Genomic DNA, 18,591 nt, shown 5'->3' on the forward strand with positions numbered 1-18,591 from the left:
TAATGGCAGAAATAGCTGTACGCTAAGGAAGTGGAAGGCACGCACAGCGAATGTATAGTGTGTGTGTATTAACTGTTCCTTCCGCATAGATTTTGTGTAAATAGAAAGATCGCCTTGCATACACAGGAGAGACAACGGGAAAGGGTGGATGAAACATTGAAGGGATACAAACCTGAGCGGGATGTCCCATTTGGCGGGAAGCGAGGGGGATGCTTCGCCTGCTTCTTTGTCTGCAGCTCATGGGCTTCTACCTCCACTTGAACCTGGGCAGCTTTGGCCACTGGACCAGCCGAGTTCTTCACTCTTTTGCGCCGGCGGTCGACGAGATGATGCTGGACCTCCTGACGCCCGATCTCCCGTGGAACCACCAGCTCCTGCTCAACGCGCAGGAACTGATTCAGCTGCTTGAAAAAAGGCCACGTTCTCCTCCCAGATCCCCAGTGGCTGTGCCCTCCGAGGCAATCCTTGTAGCTTTTCCGGAGATGTTTGGCTTTTTCCCGGCACTGGAGCCAATTCCGGTCGTAACCCCGGGCCTTCATCTGGCACGAGATCCACTCAAACTGAGAGACGGTCCGGTAGTTTGAGAAGAGGGCTCGCTGTACGGATGTGTCCCCCCAGATCTCAATAAAAGCCTGGATTTCGTCTTCGGTCCAGCGGGGATGCTTCCAGTGAGAACCCGCGAAATCCCGGAGAGGGCAAGAGATGTTCCGGGAGAACCGGGCGCATCCCGACGGGCTGGGCGCAGCGTCCGAAAGCGAAGAGTCCTTGGGTCCTAAGTCGAGAAAAATGGTGAACACGAACAGAAAACGAGGCCATGTTTCACTCTGGCGTGGCAGGTAGAAGTCTTTTTTTTTGGGGGGGGGGATATTTTTAAACGCTGGACAGAAGGGGTGAAAAGTCAGCAGGGACATGGCACAGCTAAGGTAGGAAAGGCAAAATCATCACAGGAGGTAGGTGTGGAAAAGCGGACGCCAACCAAACAAGAGGGTGCCTACTTGGGTTTGGTATTTATTTTTGCTTTTCGATCGGTTCAACGCCAATTTGGGACGTTCATTTTTACGTTTGTTTGCCCCTCAGGGGTTCCCTTGGTTAGACAGGCAGCCGTATACATTTGATTAATGAAGCAACAGGTTCTCCGAACGACAACTGTTAAGGGGAATGTGTCTTAAAACAAAACACACAACTGAGAAATGGGATTCAGCAATGACACATTAAGTATTGTTTTTATTACAATAGGGGATACAGCAGATCTAAAGATAGTTTTTGTTTGTTTGTGGCTATAAGAGACTCTATGTCAAGTTTGCCTTGCCCTGAGTTTGGAAACTGGTTATCTGGCAGTGCTCCAGATAAGGAGATAAGGTTCGTGTGGATAAACATTCCTCTGAAAGACTGTTTACTAAGCCTTGTTGACTGTGAATGAAAGGAATTCACAGTGGTGTAAATAAAAGAGGTTTTGCAAGGACCAAGACTTTGCTTCTTGCTTTCTAAGGAAGCCTGGGTCAGAACACCTAACATTTGCTCTTATCAAGAGCCAACGTCCCAAGATCTTGCCAAAATGGATATTCAACTCATACAGGCAGAGTTATACTGTATACAAGTTCACCAAACAGATCCATATCTGTAGCTTCATTTTACTAGATGTTGTGCATGCTTTTGTTTGCAAACACTGCCACCTCAACAACACATGCTACAAAGTTTTCCAAAGCTGTGTGAAATTCAAAGACAATTAATCGCAAATGTCTTCCTGTTCCCTCCCCCCCCCCCGAGATGTAAGTTTTTGCACCATAACGTTAAGAAAAAATACAGGGAGGAGGAGCCAAAGTCGCGACGATATGGTTGTGTAGTCTCGATGCTCTGAGACCGCAGCCAATACTTTTGCCGCTGGGTGGTCCAAACAGACCTAAACCATCCCGAAGAGACGGTGAACAGGAAGAATACGTCTTTGCTGATCTCGGGGATATCGCAAAATCCCAGAAAGAAGCAAGAGAAGTTCTTCAAGCTGGCGGTAAAAAATCCAGCCAAGGCTGACGAAGTCGGGGCGGCTCCAAAACGGAAGGATACGGAAAGAGAAAGTGTTTCCAGCTGGTGAGGAACTTTTACTGTTTTAAAAAGAGACTGCCTATAAAAACTTAAAAATTAATTTAAATTGAAGAATAGAAGAGTCAAGCGGCGGAATTAAATTTGGAATGGTTTTGGACAATGGTTATCCTACTTTTTAAATGCTATCTTCACGGATGGAATTTATGCAAGCCTTTTGAAATGGATGGATTAAGTTTTCTTCTTCTACTTTCTCTTTATGATTCTCTGTAAACTATAGGCTAAAGTTTTCATTGCTGTGGGTATTTTTCTAATTCATTTAAAGATCGGACTCCTTTTTCTAACTTGAAATACAAAAAAAGATACAAAAGGAAACTTTTTAACATCATGGATTGTTTTTGACTTGGCACTATAGGATTTTACTGCTTGGTTACAAAGGGTGATAAGAAGGGAAGCACACAGATGGTCCTTTGAAGTAGAAAAAACATCTTTTGTGAATCTATGCTTTAATCTTATTAACCTTCCAAGATAAAACAGCTGTGTTTGTTAGAATGGCAAATTTGCAAAAAATACTTTCAGAAATACAGAAATTATCAAATATATATGAAAGAATAGATGAAAAACTGGAATACTTAGCTCACATAACAATTAAATATGATGAAAAAACTGAGGACGTTTATCAAATGCAAGACAGGGTGATTGAAACTCAAAAAACCGAAGTGGAAAATGAATATAAAGAGATTAAACCTGCTGATATTGATGGTAATTGGTTTGCTCCTGAAAATGGAAAGAATGGAATACTGAAAGATGAAGTAAATGGAGAGGAAATCTTTTCCAGAGGGCAGGACATAGAAGAAGAAAAAAATTAAAGAATTTATGGACTCAAAGAAAGAATTTCTACTAGCAAAAGTATTGATAACACTGCTGACAAAGACAAGCTGCATAAGGAAACAGAAAGAGGGCATCAAGATTATATGAGAGATCTTACAAGCAAGGCGTTGCTAAGAGAAGTCCATACAAAGCTGATTAAGAAGTTGATTAGAGGATTGGTACCACAAATGGCAGAAGATATGAAATTGTTTTGTTATTGGAAAGATACAGGTTGATAGATTGAAGAATATAATTTAAAACTAGTTAAACTTTGTGAAATTTATTGATAATAGATATAGCTTAAATAAATAACTGATAATGTTACTAATGTATACAATGTGTAGTGTTATGATGAGTATAATTGGATATGAATATTGAATGGTACTCATGTAAGGAAGATTAGAGATCCCTTTGGATTATACATAAAGGTTGTTAATAATAATAATAATAATAATAATAATAATAATAATAATAATAATGAACTAAGTTAGATACAATTAAAGTTTTGATTATTAGAGGGAAAATGTTATGATACAGGATATAGTCAAATAAAGGAGGGATAAGAATAACAATGCATATATAGATATGGGTATAACATAGGGAAACTGGATGTAAATCTTAAACAGTGATTTGGAAAGGAGGATTAGAAAACTTTGTTATTAAATATTATGGATGTTTAGCTAGAACAAGATATAAGGATTTAGTGTTAGTGGAGGATTTTAGAAATAGTAATTGAAAGGCCAGTATGTGGTTATGTATCTAACTTTGGTATATTTTATGATGAAGGACGTTTAAACAATTATAGTCAAATGAAAATGGAGATATAATGATGGTGACATGTAAAAATATTTGAGATGAACTATGTTTGTTGACTGTGGAAGAGATGCACGAAAGTTTTTTTTTGTAACCAACTAATACACTTTCTATAGCATATAAAGAAGGATGGTGTATTTGTTTTAAATTTTTTTTTTAATTTTATTAAAAAAAGAAAAGAAAAAATACAGGTAGTTCTCAACTTACAACCGTTTGTTTAGTGACTGTGCAATGCTTTATATAAATATTTTCAATAAACTGGTAGGAAACAGTTCATTGAGTGACCATTTGAAGTTAAAATGGCACTGAAAAGTGTGACCTCTGACCATTTTTTACACTTATGACCTTTGCTGCATCCCCATGGGCACGTGATCAAAATTCAGCCACTTGGCAAATGGCTCATATTTATGACGGCTGCAGTGTCCCGGAGTCATGTGATCCCCTTTTGCGACCCTTTGACAAGCAGATTCCAGATTCACTTCACTACCATGTTAGCAACTGCAGTGATGAACTTAACAATTGCAGCACGAAACATTGTAAAGCAGGGCAAAGCTCCCTTAACAATCGTCTCGCTTAGCGAGCCCATGAATTTTGGACTCGATTGTGGTCGTAACTCAGGGACTACCTTTGGAGTTTTACTGACTGTAGGTCCATTGCTCTGGGATCCTTTCTTGCTAAACAATGCCTTAAAATACTTGCAATAAACCTATAGAAAAATAACGCTGGCTGAGGAGAATTAGGAAGCTCTCCAAACTCAAGGGAAGGCGGAAATTATTCTTGCAAGGGTGACAGACAGTCTTTCTCTTACCTGTTTCGTGATCTGTAATTCTCTCACTTTCGACAGGAAACTGGATGAAAACCTGCTCTTCTTCTTCTTCTGGATTGGAAGACTGGTCTGGTTTGGGCACCAAGAGTCCCTCTTAGGATTCAAGAGAAAGGGAGGAAGAGAATTATTTGGGGTACAAATTCTGGTGAATTCTTAGCTTCCCGGGCCCGTCATTCATTTCAGTTAGATCTCTACCACTTCAATGAGCAGCTAAGGTCAGCTCCAAATAATGCACCCATTACAAACTGACAATTTACAGCTACATTTTGGAAGGAATTGAGGCCGTTAAGAACTGGATGAGTGTTAACAAACTGGTACTCAACCCTGACAAGACCGAGTGGCTGTTGTGTTTTCCTCCCAATAATTTGGCCAGTGTTCCATCGCTCAGGCTGGGGGGTCAAAATTTACACCCCTGATAGGGTTCACAACTTGGGAGTCCTCCTGGACCCACAGCTGACTTTCGACCACCATTTGTCGGCTGTGACCAGGGGGGCATTTGCCCAGGTTCGCCTGGTCCGCCAGTTGCGACCCTACCTGAACCGGGAGGCCCTCGCAACAGTCACTCGAGCCCTTGTGATCTCTAGGCTGGAATACTGCAATGGGCTCTACATGGGGCTGCCCTTGAAGTGCATTCGGCGACTGCAGTTAGTCCAGAATGCAGCCGCGCGAGTGATAGTGGGCGCACCGCGGTTCGCCCACATAACACCTATCCTCCGCGAGCTGCACTGGCTACCTGTCGATCTCCGGGTGCGCTTCAGGGTATTACTTACCACCTTTAAAGCCCTCCATGGTAGTGGATCTGAGTACTTGAGAGACCGCCTCCTGCCGATTACCTCCCTCCGACCAATTAGATCGCACAGATTGGGCCTCCTCCGAATTCCATCCGCCAGTCAATGCCGACTGGCGACTACGCGGAGGAGAGCCTTTTCAGTAGCAGCCCCGACCCTGTGGAACGACCTCCCCGTCGAGATTCTCACCCTCACCACCGTCCAGACCTTCCGCACAGCCCTTAAGACCTGGCTATCCCATCAGGCCTGGGGATAAGTTTCTAATTCACCCCGCCCGAGTGTTGAGTGTTGAATGAAAGTTGTGTTTTTACTGTTTATTTTATTCACATATTGTTTATGTTTTTATATTGCACCCCCCCTTTCCCTATGAATGTAAGCCGCCCTGAGTCCCCTCAGGGAAAAGGGCGGCCTATAAATCCCAAATAAAATGAGTAAAAAAATGAGGAATTTATGAGGGCCACCGGGTCCTCGCAGGCATTTCATCCGAGCACCAACAGGACTGCAGAGAGAACCAACGCCATGGTGGAACATGACATAAGGTGTTACATCGACTGTATCAGCAATTGGACTAGGCAGAGCTGCTACACCCCAATAATTTCAGGCTTGACAGCTAAACTAGCTGGTAACTGTAGATCAGGAATGTCAAACTTGATTTCATTGAGGGCTGCATCAGAATTGTGTTTGACCTTGGGAAGGCCGGGGCGTGTCGCCAGGTTGGGTGTGGCCAGCTCGACATCAATCATGTTGGGAGCACCTGTGGTGGCCCGAGCGCTGTGCCAGTGAAAATGGAGCTTGGGAGGGCCGCGTGGCAGAAGCACCGTGGGCCGCTCCTTTGCTGTTTTCAAGGGCGGCCTCAAGTACCAGATCTAAGCACTCCACAAGCGGGATCTGGCTCACATGCCTTGAGTTTGACACCCCTGCTGTAGATAGTCCTTGACATACGACGTTAAATGTACCTGGTAATTACAGTCCCTAACAGTCAGAATGCTGGTCCTCATGCAAAGGAATCAATTTTAGACCTTTTGTCACAGTGGTCATTAAGCGAACAGTAAAGCGGTTGTAAAGCGAAAGCAACACAGGCACAAAGCCGTTGTTCTAGGGGCCGGTTTTCATCAGAAATTGGTTCTGGTAAAAATATCGTAAAATATGGACATGTGTCATTGCAAATGCTCACAATGCATCCTGTGATCGCAGGAAGTGGCAATTATTGGAACCAGGTGACAAGCAACATTTGGGGGAAGTCTTCATAACCTTGAACGGTCACTAAGTGAATGGCGGTAAGCTGAGGACCACTGGTATCTTGTTTGTAAGTCTTCTCAATCTTTGGATGCTTGCTTGTTGCCAGATTTCTGGTTTTGCCCTCTAAACTTCCACACACCAATACAGGAAGTCCTCATGGGAAGGACTCGATAAATGGGGAAAAACGCCAAATCAGCCTAAACATCTCTCTGACTTTGCAACCAACCATAATAGCGAGATTACTTCTGTTCTGAATAGATCAGGGGTGTCAAAATCAAGGCTTAAATTTCGCCTGCAGATTTAAATCTGGCTGGCCTGGAAATAGCCTGCCCGCGGTGCCTCTGGCAGCCAAAACAGGTTGCAGGCGGGCCCTGTTTTGGCCAGCGGAATTATTTATTTATTTATTTATTTAATTGGTTTGTATGCCGCCCACTCTCGAGAGACTCAGGGCGGCTTACAGGTAAAAAAGGAAGGGGGGAACATACAAAAATAAAAAACAACATTAAAAATTCCACAACATTCATAACTTAGGATGGGGCTGGATAAATCAACAGCCTCAGGCCTGCCGGAACAACCAGGTCTCGGTCGCTTTGCGGAAGGCCGGAAGGGTAGTAAGGGTCCGGATCTCAACGGGGAGATCGTTCCATAGGGCCGGAGCAGCTACAGAGAAGGCCCTCCCCCAGGGAGTTGCCAGCCGACATTGACCGGCAGATGGAATCCTGAGGAGGCCTAGTCTGTGCGATCTTATAGGTCTCTGGGAGGTAACTGGCAGGAGGCGGTCTCTCAGGTAGCCAGGTCGAATGCTGCAGGAAGCCGTCCAGACTGAAAACTGGGGCACGGGGGCCATGGCCCGCGGAGAACTACAATGCTGATCCTGCCCTCGAATAGACCCAGTTTGACGCCCCGGGAATAGCCACATCTTTCCTAGTTGATTAGGTAGAGCAAAGATGTCAAACTCAAGGCCCAGGGGCTGGATGCAGCCTGCGGGGTGCTTAGATCTGGCTCATGGGGCCGCCCTGGAAACAGCGAAGGATCGGCGTGCGGTGCCTCTGCTAGCAAAAACAGAACTCGGGAGGGCAGCCCTCCTGAACTCTGTTTTTGCAGGCAGAGTATTGCAGGAGGCCATCAGAGCCAAAAACGGAGCTTAGGAGCCCGTTCCCTGGGCTCCATTTTCACTGCAGAGGGTTTCAGGAGGCCATCGCAGCCAAAAACAGAACTAAGGAGCCCGATTTTGCTGGCAGAGCACTCAGGCCATAGGTGCCCCCAACACAAGTGACGTCAAGCTGACCACGCCCAGCCCAGCCCCGAGGTCAAACATAACCCTTAGATGCGGCCCTCAATGAAATCAAGTTTGACACCCCTGAGGTAGAGGTCCATGAATCAAAGTTGGAGGGCCATTTGTCAGAGATGCTCTGGGGGTTCCTGCACGGAGAAGGGAGGGTTGGACTTTAGGACCTCTAGGGAGCCCTCCCAATTCCAGGACTCTTACCCAAAGAATCTGCATCCCCATCCTCCTCCTGCATGACTTGCCAGAACATGGTCTGCTGGCCCGACTGGATCGGGGTTGGCTCAACCACATTTAACGAAACACCAGCGTCTTTCAAGTCCATGAGATCCTAGAAAAGGGAAAAAATCACTGACAGAAGGTCCAAAGTATGCAGATCGTTCCATGGTTAATAATTTTTGCAGAATAACACACGACAATGTGTAACACAGGGTCCTGGATGCAGAAAGGGAAGATGGATGGATGGATGGATTGGAGGGAGGAAAGGAAGTGAGGGAAGGAGGGGGGAAGGAAGGAAGAAAGGAAGGAAGAAGGCAAGGAAGGAATGGAGGGCAAGAAGGAGGAAAGAAAGGAAGGGAGGGAGGGGAGAAGGAAGGAAGGAAGGAAGGAGGGAAGGAAGGAAGGAAGGAGGGAAGGAGGCAAGGAAGGAACGGAGGGAAGGAGGAAAAAAGTAAGTAAGTAAGTAAGTAAGTAAGGAAGGAAGGAAGGAAGGAAGGAAGGGAAGGAAGGAAGGAAGGAGGAAAGAAAGGAAGCGAGTGAGGGAGGGGAGAAAGAAGGAAGGAAGGAAGGAATGGAGGGCGGGAAGGAGGAAAGAACAGAAGGGAGGGAGGGGAGAAGGAAGGAAGAAAGGAAGGAGGGAAGGAGGAAAAAAGTAAGTAAGGAAGTAAGTAAGGAAGAAAGGAAGGAGGGAAGGAAGGAAGAAAAGAAGGAAGGAAGGAAGGAAGGAAAGAAAGGAATAGAGTCACATTTGCCTTTTCACTTTGCACATACAAACACATACTCAGCACTAAAAGCACAGTACAAGGTTATACTCTTTTAAGATCACATCAGATCCAATCAAACTTGACAACCGGAAATATTTCCAGCAAGATGCATAGATATTCACAAGTCCTAGACTAAAATGATTATCCCACTTGTGGTGTTGTGCATCGCAGCCAGGCCAGTGCATAAACTCTAGTACTCCATGGGTTCTCCCAAAGGTTCTTTTTTTTCCCAAGAGGCAACTGGACTTTCTGGTTTTTCTTTGAAGACGTTTCGCTTCTCATCCAAGAAGCTTCTTCAGCTCTGACTGGATGGTGAGGAACAGAAGGATTTATACTCCCTGCAGGCAGCTGGTCTGCACCTCTGAGTACCACTTCATGCCACCACCACCACCCCCATCGCAACCAGCCAAAAGCCTCAGCCACACCCCTTTGCCCTGTGCTCATCAGGCGCTGCTTTAGACAGCCGCATCCTTCAGCCCAATTCTTTCCAAAAGACCCTTTTCTTTTTTTTCCCTTTTCTCTTTTCTTTCACCTCTCTTTCTTTGGCATTTGTTTATCAGAAGGTTTCCCCTACCTTACTAGGAGAAGCCTGGTCCATTTCCTCTCCCTCGGCAGGAAGCAAGGAGCTGGAATCACCACAGTCTTTGCTTCCACTACCTTTAAAAGACAGATTTTTTTTTCTTTTTTAGAAAACAAAAGGAAAAAACCAAATGCATTCCAGGTATCCTCAACTTACGACAGCCTGTTTAGTGATTATTTGAAATGGCAACGGCACTGAAAACCCTTTTTCACACTTAAGAACCATAGCAGCATCCCCATGGTCGCTTGGCAACTGACTCATATTTATGACGGTGGCAGTGTCCCAGGGCCGTGTGATCCCCTCTTGCGACCTTTTGACAAGCAAAGTCAAAGGGGAAGCCAGATTCGCTGAACAAACGTGTTACTAACTGAACGACAACGGGCATTTGCTTAACGATGGTGGCAAGGGAAGTCATAGAATGGAGCAAAATTCACTTAACAAATGTTTCACTTAACAATAGAAGTTTTGGGCTCAATTGCGGTCGTAAGTCAAAGGACTACCTGTGTTGGGGAAAAGCTGGATGACATCAAAAAATCCCAGAGGTTTACAAGTCAGTAAAACAGAAACAAATTTGGATTACTTTGTTCAATTCTCTCCATTTTTTCTTTTCATCTGCAGGAAGGATCTTCCAACTTGTCCTAACTTCCTAACAGGGAGGATAATTAACCGGTGGAACAGTTTCAGAAATCATGGGGGCTCCATCACTGGAGGTTTTTAAAAAGAGATTGGACAACCATTTGTCTGAAATGGTATTGGGTTTCCTGCTTGAGCAGGGGGCTGGACTAGAAGACCTCCAAGGCCCCTTCCAACTGTTATTCTATTCTATTCTATTTTCTATTCTATTTCCTATTCTAGTCTATTCTCTGTTCTCTTTCTGTTTTCTTTTTTATTTTCTAGTCTATTATTTCCAATTCTATTTATTTTCTAGTCTATTTTATATTCTATTCTCCTTTCTATTCGGGTCTAGTCTATTTTCTATTCTAGTCTATTTTCTACTTTTACCAATTCTATTTATTTTCTATTCTATTTTCTATTCTATTCTCCTTTCTATTCGGGTCTAGTCTATTTTCTATTCTAGTCTATTTTCTACTTTTTATTCTCTCTTCTTTTCTCTTCTCTTCAACTTAGAAAATCATTCAAACGTCCAACTCTTTTTAATAATCTCAAGGGGACACACTCATTCCCCCCCCCCCCCGCAGCTAGACATCCAGACACATTCCCACAATTTGGTTCACATGGTGTTAAGCCTTGGCTTCTTAACCAAGGTTAAGGTGAAGGCTTATAAAATTATACTTTATATCTAACATTGGCTCATTAGCACAATACCCTTTTGATATATTTATTTATAAATTGCCTACAACATGATTCACAAACTGTGCTAACCCAAAGCTGAACAAACTGGAATAGTGTTGTGTGTGTGTGTGTGTGTGTGTGTGTTTGTGTGTGTGCGTGCTCTGTCCGTCTCACTCACACGCACATGTAATGATGGTTTAGTGGGTTAATTTCCCAGCAATTTATTTATTTTATTATTTATTAATAAGATTTATAGGCCGCCCAATCCCGAGCAATTCCCTTCACCAAAAACCTAGAACTATCCAGACGAAGTCCAGCCAAAAGCAGACCAATGCTATTCCACAGAACAACAGCTAAGGTCCAAAAGGCTTGAAAGTTTCCCAGACAAGGTAAACTCACAACACCACTGTTTACATGTATGCATCAGTGAGCGGGACACCACAATGTGATCTAAAGACAGCCACTCTTCTTTGAGGAAGGCTATCCTGGCTTTTTTTTTTGACCCTGCCCGCACCCATTATGGAAGACCCTACTGTAATCCTTGGCATTTCCTTACCCAACAAATGGATCACTCCGTTATTGTTCTGTTTAATGTCTTTATAGATCTCTTCCTCATCGACATCCAAGGTAACCCTCTCTTCACCCAGGGAAATCTTGGCGATGGCCTCCTGCGACGGCTCCTGAATAAGAGAGGAGAATCCAATTTGGGATCGGACCAAGGGTAATGAAGCTGAAGCATCAACAATTCTGTCAACTGAACACCGACATCTTCTCTACAGGTGGTCCTCAGTTAACGACCACTCGTTCAGCGACCGCTTAAAGTTGCAATGAATGAAACCAGTTGTAACACCCATTCCTCAAAATTCCGGCTGCCGCACCACCACCCACGGATACCTGATCACAATCCAGAGCCACGGTGATATGTGAATGTATCATATTGAGCTGCGGTGGTGCAGTGGTTAGAGTGCAGTATTGCAGGCTACTTCTGCTGACTGACATCTGCCAGCAGTTTGGCAGATCGAATCTCACCAGGCTCAAGGTTGATTCAGCAGTGTCCCTGGGTCATGTGATCCCCTCTTTGCAACTCTCTGACAAGCAAAGGCAATGGTGGAAGCCAGATTCACTTAACAACCATGTTACTAACTTAACAACTGCAGTTGTTACTCAACAATAGTGGCAAAAATATTGTAAAATGGGATAATGAGCCGAGGTGGCTCAGTGGTTAGAGTGCAGTACTGCAGGCTACTTCTGCTGATTGCCAGCTGCCTGCAATATGGCAGTTCAAATCATACCAGGCTCCCTTCCAACTCTTGCGATTCTAATTCTCCTTTTGACATTCAGGGAAAATAAAGAGCAAGGGAAAATAAAGCAAAATGATTTCCAGATTGGGCTGAAGGAGGGAAAGCATCATGTGCATTCTTTCATTCTTTAATTCATGCATCCATCCATCTATCCATTTGAGACTCTAGAAAGAGTACAGAGAACAGCAACAAAGATGATTAGGGGACTGGAGACTAAAACATATGAAAAACAGTTGCAGGAACTAGGCATGTCTAGTTTAATAGAAAGAAGGACTAGGGGAGACATGATAGCAGTGTTCCAATATCTCAGGGGTTGCCACAAAGAAGAGGGAGTCAAACTATTCTCTAAGGCACCTGAGAGCAGGACAAGATGCAATGGGTGGAAACTAATCAAGGAGAGAAGCAACTTAGAATTAAGGAGAAATTTCCTGACAGTTAGAACAATTGATCAGTGGAACAGAAGTTGCCTCCAGAAGTTCTGAATGCCCCAACACTGGAAGTCTTTAAGAAGATGTTGGATAGCCATTTGTCCGAAACAGTATAGGATTTCCTGTCTAGGCAGGGGGTTGGACTAGAAGACTTCCAAGGTCCCTTCCAACTCTGCTATTGTATTGTATTGTATTGTATCGGGGGTAGTCATAATAATAAGCTTCCCCATGGGAATAAAGGTCATCCCAACAGGTGGCAGTTGGAGGAGTGACCAAGGAGCCCACCAAAAGCCTTAATTGGACAAGAGCCACGGTGGCGCAGTGGTTAGAGTGCAGTACTGCAGGCTATTTCTGCTGATCACCGGCTGCCAGCAGTTTGGCAGATCAAATCTCACCAGGCACAAAGTTGACTCAGTCTTCCATCCTTCCGAGGTGGGTAAAATGAGGACCCAGATTGTTGTGGGCAAGAGGCTGGCTCTGTAAAACTGCTTAGAGAGGCAGTATATGAAGCAGTATATGCTATTGCTAATGTGACTTGTGACACTTGGGGAGGGAAAGAATTGCTTCTTTAACTATGCCAGAAACGTGGGGAAACTTTCAGTTGGTTTTCACCAGCTGTGCTGATATGATATGCATGATACCAATATGTATCCAATAAACATGTTCTTTGATGAATCTACCTGCCTTGGAGTTCTGATTTTGGCGGATGCGTTATTCTGAATGAGGCACTAAAGCTTAATTCCCGTCCTGCAGAGAGGTTCAAATATTACAGATCTGACACTTTCCTACCTTAACCTCCTGCCGGTTCAGCAGGAAATTCTCTATCAGGGCCACCGCCTGGGAACACGTGTCCAACCCTCCTGCTCGGATACAGCTCTGGAGCTCCGGTGGGAGGCTGGCCAGGAACTGCTCCAGGATCAGCAGTTCCAGGATCTGCTCTTTGGTACGTCTCTCCGGCTTCAACCACTGGTGGCAAAGCCTCTGCAGTTGTCCGTAAACCCTACGCGGGTCTTCGATCTCCTGGAAGCGGAATTGCCGGAAGTGCTGTCGTTGCACCTCGATCCTGATGGCTTCCCCTCTCAAGATGGCCGCCCTCACTTTCCCATAATCCTCCTTGTCCCTTGTTTCTAAGCCGCTGAAGGCCCGCTTCGCTTCTCCGCTCAGGGCTGGCAGGAGTCGAGGCACCCACTCGGCCCTGGGCCATTGGCAGGCTTGGGCCACCTGCTCAAAGGAGGCCAGGAAGGCTTTTGGGTCATCCCAAGGGGCGTTGGCCAGCATTTCAGAGTCCTCCTCCCATCCCAGGTGGGGAGACGGCAAGGTCTTCAGGAAATCCTGCCATTGAGTTTTGCAGGGCTGCTGCATCCCTCGGAAAGATTCCCGCTTGATTTCTTGCGAAAGCTTCCATCCTAAGTGCTCCATCTCTGCGCATTTGGAAAAATCGTTACTGCAGGATTTCCTTACACGTTCCCCCTCTGGACTTCTAGATTTGGGCTCCATGTCTCTCTGAATTGTCAAACCACCAATATGGAACTGGGTCACTTCGTTAAAAAATACCCGGCCCCGATTACTCTAACTGGAGGGGAATCTTTTCCCTGCCTCTTTCAAATTCTAGGTTTGAAACCCAAATCGCATGTTCTCCTCTGGACTGGCAGAGGGGAATCCCAAACCAGGAGCTTGTTAGCTTCCAAGTTGCTGTGAAGCCCTTGTGAAAATGTTGGCCTCTTGGTTTGCAGAGGGAGCTCCTAAACAAACACAAACCAAACAGGAGAAAAAGTGTGAGATACACCAAAAAAAAGGAGACAAAGAAAAGAGACATTGGGGATCCAGCCGAGACATTTCCTGACAATTAGAAGAATTAATCAGTGAAACGGCTTCCCTCCAGAAGTTGTGGGTGCTCCAACACTGGAAATTTTTAAGAAGAGACTGAATAACCATTTGTCTGGAATGGTGATGGCTAACCTTTTTGTTGTCATGTGCAAAAAGCACCCATAATGCAATACACGTGAGACACCCCCCCTCTGCTCCCCCCATGCATGCGTACACGACTCCCATGTGCCCCATTTTGAGCCTAGTAGGCCTCCCTGCAGCCTCCTGGGAGCAAAAACGGGCCACTGGGCGGCCGCGTCACCCCCTCCCCCCAATGGGCCTAGTAGGCCTCTCTGCAGCCTCCTGGGAGCAAAAACGGTCCACCGGGGGGGGGGGGACGACCCCCCCGGCTCCCTCCCCCTGTTTTGGGCCTTCTCGGAGCCTCCTGGGAACAAAAACTGGCCATGGGGGACCCCGTGCTTCCCCCTTTTCCCCATTCATGCGCGCAGCTCCCACATGTGCCCCATTCCTGCGCATGCGCAGTAGACCCAAAAGTCAGGTGGCCAGCGGGAGGCATGCCACAGCAAATGGTTGTAAATGTTGCTTAGTACCTGGAATGTAGTCACATGACCGGGGAGGGGAAGCGAGCCATCGGAACTTTACAACTGGGTTGTAGCTAACTTTTGGGGAGTCCGTTGAATGTTTGAACGGTGGCTAAGGGAGCATTTGTTAAGTTGAGGACTACCTGTACAATTATCCTCCAGGAGTAGTTACAGTTTCAGAAAGCCAAAGACTCCTGGTTCTGTAGCAGCAAATAAATGTAATAATAAATAAAGTAATAAATAAATAAATAAATATAGGGCTGGGGTGTCAAACTTGATTTCATTGAGGGACACATCAGGGTTGTGTTTGACCACGGAGGACCGTGGGCATAGTGTGGCCAGGGGTGAGCATGGCCATGGTGGGTATGTCACGGGATTCGTGTAGGGGGTGACCTACAGTGGCCAAGTGCTAAGTCAGGACTTCCCTTCCTCTCCTTATAATCTCCCTTCCTTCCTTCCTCCTCTTCTTTTTCCTTTCCTCTTCATTCTCCTTTCTTCTTCCTTCCTCTCCGTCCTTATTTTTCCTTCCTTGCTCTCTCCCCATCTTTCCTCCTCCTTTCTTTCTTTCCTCTTTGCCTTTCCTCTTCTTCTTTCCATTCTTGCATGCTCAAATGCAAAAGGAGAAACGTTTCTCCTTTTGTTTTGTTTCTAGTTTGCTTTGATGGCCCTCTGCCAGCAAAACAGAGCTGGGGCAGGCTGCCCACTGTGTTTTCACTGACAGAGGCACCGCAAACCGGTCCTTTGCCTGTTTCCATGCCGGCCCCACGGGCCAGATCTAAACACCCCGCTGGCCAGATTTGGCCCACGGGCCTTGAGTTTGACACACCTGAAATAAGACGTTTAATGCCCCAGAAATATTAAAGGAGCAAATTTTTCTACTTCTCCCCTCCTATGTCAATGGGGAACCAATTGCTGCTTTCCTTTTATTTAAGAATTCGCACAAGGTGTAATAAGTTTAGTTCTAAGTTATGTACATTTCAAGATAGATTTCCCCCTTTTTTATAGGCATCAATCTTTGGGGTCAATTTAACTATTTCAAAAGTGACCGATTATCTCCACGGATTTCTTCTCACTTCCAACGCACCCAGGATAATGAAGAACAATCAAAGAAGTGGTTGATGGAGACCAAATTTTAACAATTTAACAAACGATCTCCAACGAAAGTTGCATATGACAACAATTCAATTCAACCCGGCAATTACAAAACATACTTAGGGAAAGCTTTTGAGAAGAATGGGGACAAAAGGCTAAGACAACTTTAATCAGAGGGCTTTGGCTTAACATGCTGCATAAATTTACCCTTCATGGCTCATAGTTCAGATTACCACAGTGGAAGAGCATTCTCATTATTCAATACGTTATTAAACTCACCATAGCTAATTAAGAACTAGATTCAAACTATATTTCCAAGAGGTAAGAGAAAGACGAGAGAGGAGAAAAGGGATTGAGCCCAGAATTTGTGCATTTGGATAGAGGGCCCTACAAAGCTTTTAAATAAATAAATGATTATTTTAAATAAGTCTCCCTAATTCCATTAGGTATAGAATAGGTCAGGGATGATAAACCTTTTTTGGCTCGTGTGCCAAAAGAAGGGGGAGCGCCGGGGGGGTGTCATGTGTGGGCATGCCACACCCATAATTCAATGTGCAACACACACACCCAGTGCGCATGCGCGCATGACAGGCGCGACCCCCTATTTTTTGCATGCTTTTTTCACCCTCCCCAAGAGCCAGAGGCTTTTTAGGAGCCTGGGGAATGTTAAAACAGTCTCCCCTGCCCCCCGGCCCCGGAGGCTTCAGGAGCTTCCCTGAAGCCTCCGGAGTGCAAAAAAACAGCCCTATGGGCAAACTGGAAGTTCGAGAATGGACTTCCAGTTTGCTCGTAGGGTCGTTTTTCGTGTTCCAGGGCTTTCAGGGAATCCTCCGGAAGGTCCCTGAAGGCTCCGGAGGACTAAAACCGACCCTACGAGCAAACCAGAAGTCCTTTCCCAAACTTCCGCCATGCGCGCTGGCCAGCTGACAGAGCAACGCCTCGCATGCCCTGACAAATGACTCCACGTGCCACCTGTGGCACGCGTGCCATAGGTTCGCCATTCTGGGGATAGGTGGCACTTCGCTCAACAGTAGTAAACTGTGAGAGGGATCTTGGAGTCCGAGTGGGCAACCATTTAAATATGAGCCAGCAGTGTGCAGCAGCTGCCAAAAAGCCAACACAGTTCTAGTCTGCATAAACAGAGGGATAGAATCAAGATCATCAAAAATGTTAGTACCGCTTTATAAAGCCTTGGTAAGATAATGCTTGGAATATTGCATCCAGTTTTGGTCACCATGATATAAAAAAGGGTGTTAAGCCTCTGGAAAGATGGAGAGAATAGCAACAAAATGATTAGGGGACTGCAGATTAAAACACATGAAGAACGGTTGCAGGAGTTGGGTATGTCTAGTTTAATGAAAAGGAGGACTAGGGGAGACATCATAGCAGGATTCCAATATCTCAGGGGCTGCCACAAGAAGAGGAGGTCAAGCTAGTCTCCAAAGCACCTGAAGGCAGGACAAGAAGCAATGGCTGGAAACTAATCAAGGAGAGAAGCAACCTAGGAGAAATTTCTTGAACAATTAATTCAGTGAAAGGAATTGAACTGCAGAAGCTGTGGGAGCTCCATCACTGGAGGTTTTTAAGAAGAGAACGGATAGCCATTCATCTGAAATAGCATAGATTTCCTGCTTGAGCAGGGGGTCAGACTAGAAGACCTCCAAGGTCCCTTCCAATTGTTATTCTGTTAATGGAATGGAAGATGCTTGGGATTTCAACCCAGACCTCCTATACACTCCTGGGACATATAAGTTAAAAAAAAGGAAGAGATTCGCCACTGCCTTCTTCTGGGACGCTTTCTTTTCCCGATTCTCCAGCCTAACCTGCAGCACGGGGCATTTCCTCGTGGTCTCCTTTCCCAGATGTTAACCATGCCTCCACCTCCTCCTGCCGGCCAGCGGATAGCAAAGACGGAATGGCGGACAACAAAGATCCCCCACCCTCGCCGCCCTTTTGTCCCGCGATGGACATTCGCAAGGCGGGCGCAGCGCAAAGCGGATCCTCCGGGGCGCAGGAGATCGCAGACGGCTACGGCATCCCGGGATCCACTCCCGCGCCCGCCGGCTCAAGGGGGATCAGCGCACCGGCCAGGGCGCGGCGGAGGCGGCAGGGCCCTCCTCCGGTTCCCGGGGCCAGCAGAGCAGGCCGGGGCCAGGCGGCGTCCAGCGTGCCTCCCGTGGGCGAAGGGACCCCGAGCGTACCTGTAATCCCGGCGCAAGCAGGGCGGCTGCTCGGGCCCGTTTGCACCCGGCCGTCCCACCGTTGCAGCGGAGGCGGGAAGAGGCGGCCGTCCCCGGATTGCGGGGATTTTGGGAAGCGGGGGATCCGACGGCGCCGCGCCTCTTCTCTCCTTTCCGATCCCGCCGGCCGGGCGCTGGATTAATGGCGGAGCCGCAGAGCAGGCGAGGCTCCTGGCCCCACCGCCCCCTGCCGGCGGATCGGCGTTTGGCTCCGCCTCGACAAAGGCCCCCCGTTCGCACGGCGCCCCGAGCCAGGGATGGGAGCCGGCTTGCGCTTGGCTGACCCTCCGCGCCTTTGCGCTCCTGCCCGCCCGGACTCGCTTTCTAGCATGGGGGTGAAGGTGGACAGGTGGGGGCTGTCCTTGTAAACTGGCCCCTGTCGCCGGATTGCAGGACCCGGGCCCCTGC

At 46.5% G+C, this 18,591-nt stretch overlaps 1 protein-coding gene across 2 annotated transcripts in view; it reads right to left on the reverse strand.

Annotated features, from left to right (window-relative positions):
• The window catches only part of LOC116504531 (zinc finger protein 436-like), a 34,637-nt gene extending 16,286 nt beyond the window's left edge, over positions 1 to 18,351 (reverse strand). Inside the window, exons 1-7 of one of the 2 annotated variants that reach the window (XM_032211583.1) lie at positions 18,145 to 18,351; positions 13,233 to 14,185; positions 11,271 to 11,394; positions 9,416 to 9,498; positions 8,063 to 8,189; positions 4,529 to 4,639; positions 173 to 772 (exon numbers count right to left, since the gene is read on the reverse strand). In XM_032211583.1, coding sequence (XP_032067474.1) covers positions 173 to 772; positions 4,529 to 4,639; positions 8,063 to 8,189; positions 9,416 to 9,498; positions 11,271 to 11,394; positions 13,233 to 13,940 — 1,753 coding nt within the window. In that variant the 5' untranslated portion in view covers positions 13,941 to 14,185; positions 18,145 to 18,351. The remainder of the gene's footprint in view (positions 1 to 172; positions 773 to 4,528; positions 4,640 to 8,062; positions 8,190 to 9,415; positions 9,499 to 11,270; positions 11,395 to 13,232; positions 14,186 to 18,144) is intronic. The other variant, XM_032211584.1, reaches the window with a different exon arrangement.
• Between the last annotated feature and the right edge of the window lie 240 nt (positions 18,352 to 18,591).

The sequence above is a fragment of the Thamnophis elegans genome, chromosome 2 (genome assembly GCF_009769535.1).
Source record: "Thamnophis elegans isolate rThaEle1 chromosome 2, rThaEle1.pri, whole genome shotgun sequence".
Classification (NCBI taxonomy): domain Eukaryota; kingdom Metazoa; phylum Chordata; class Lepidosauria; order Squamata; family Colubridae; genus Thamnophis; species Thamnophis elegans.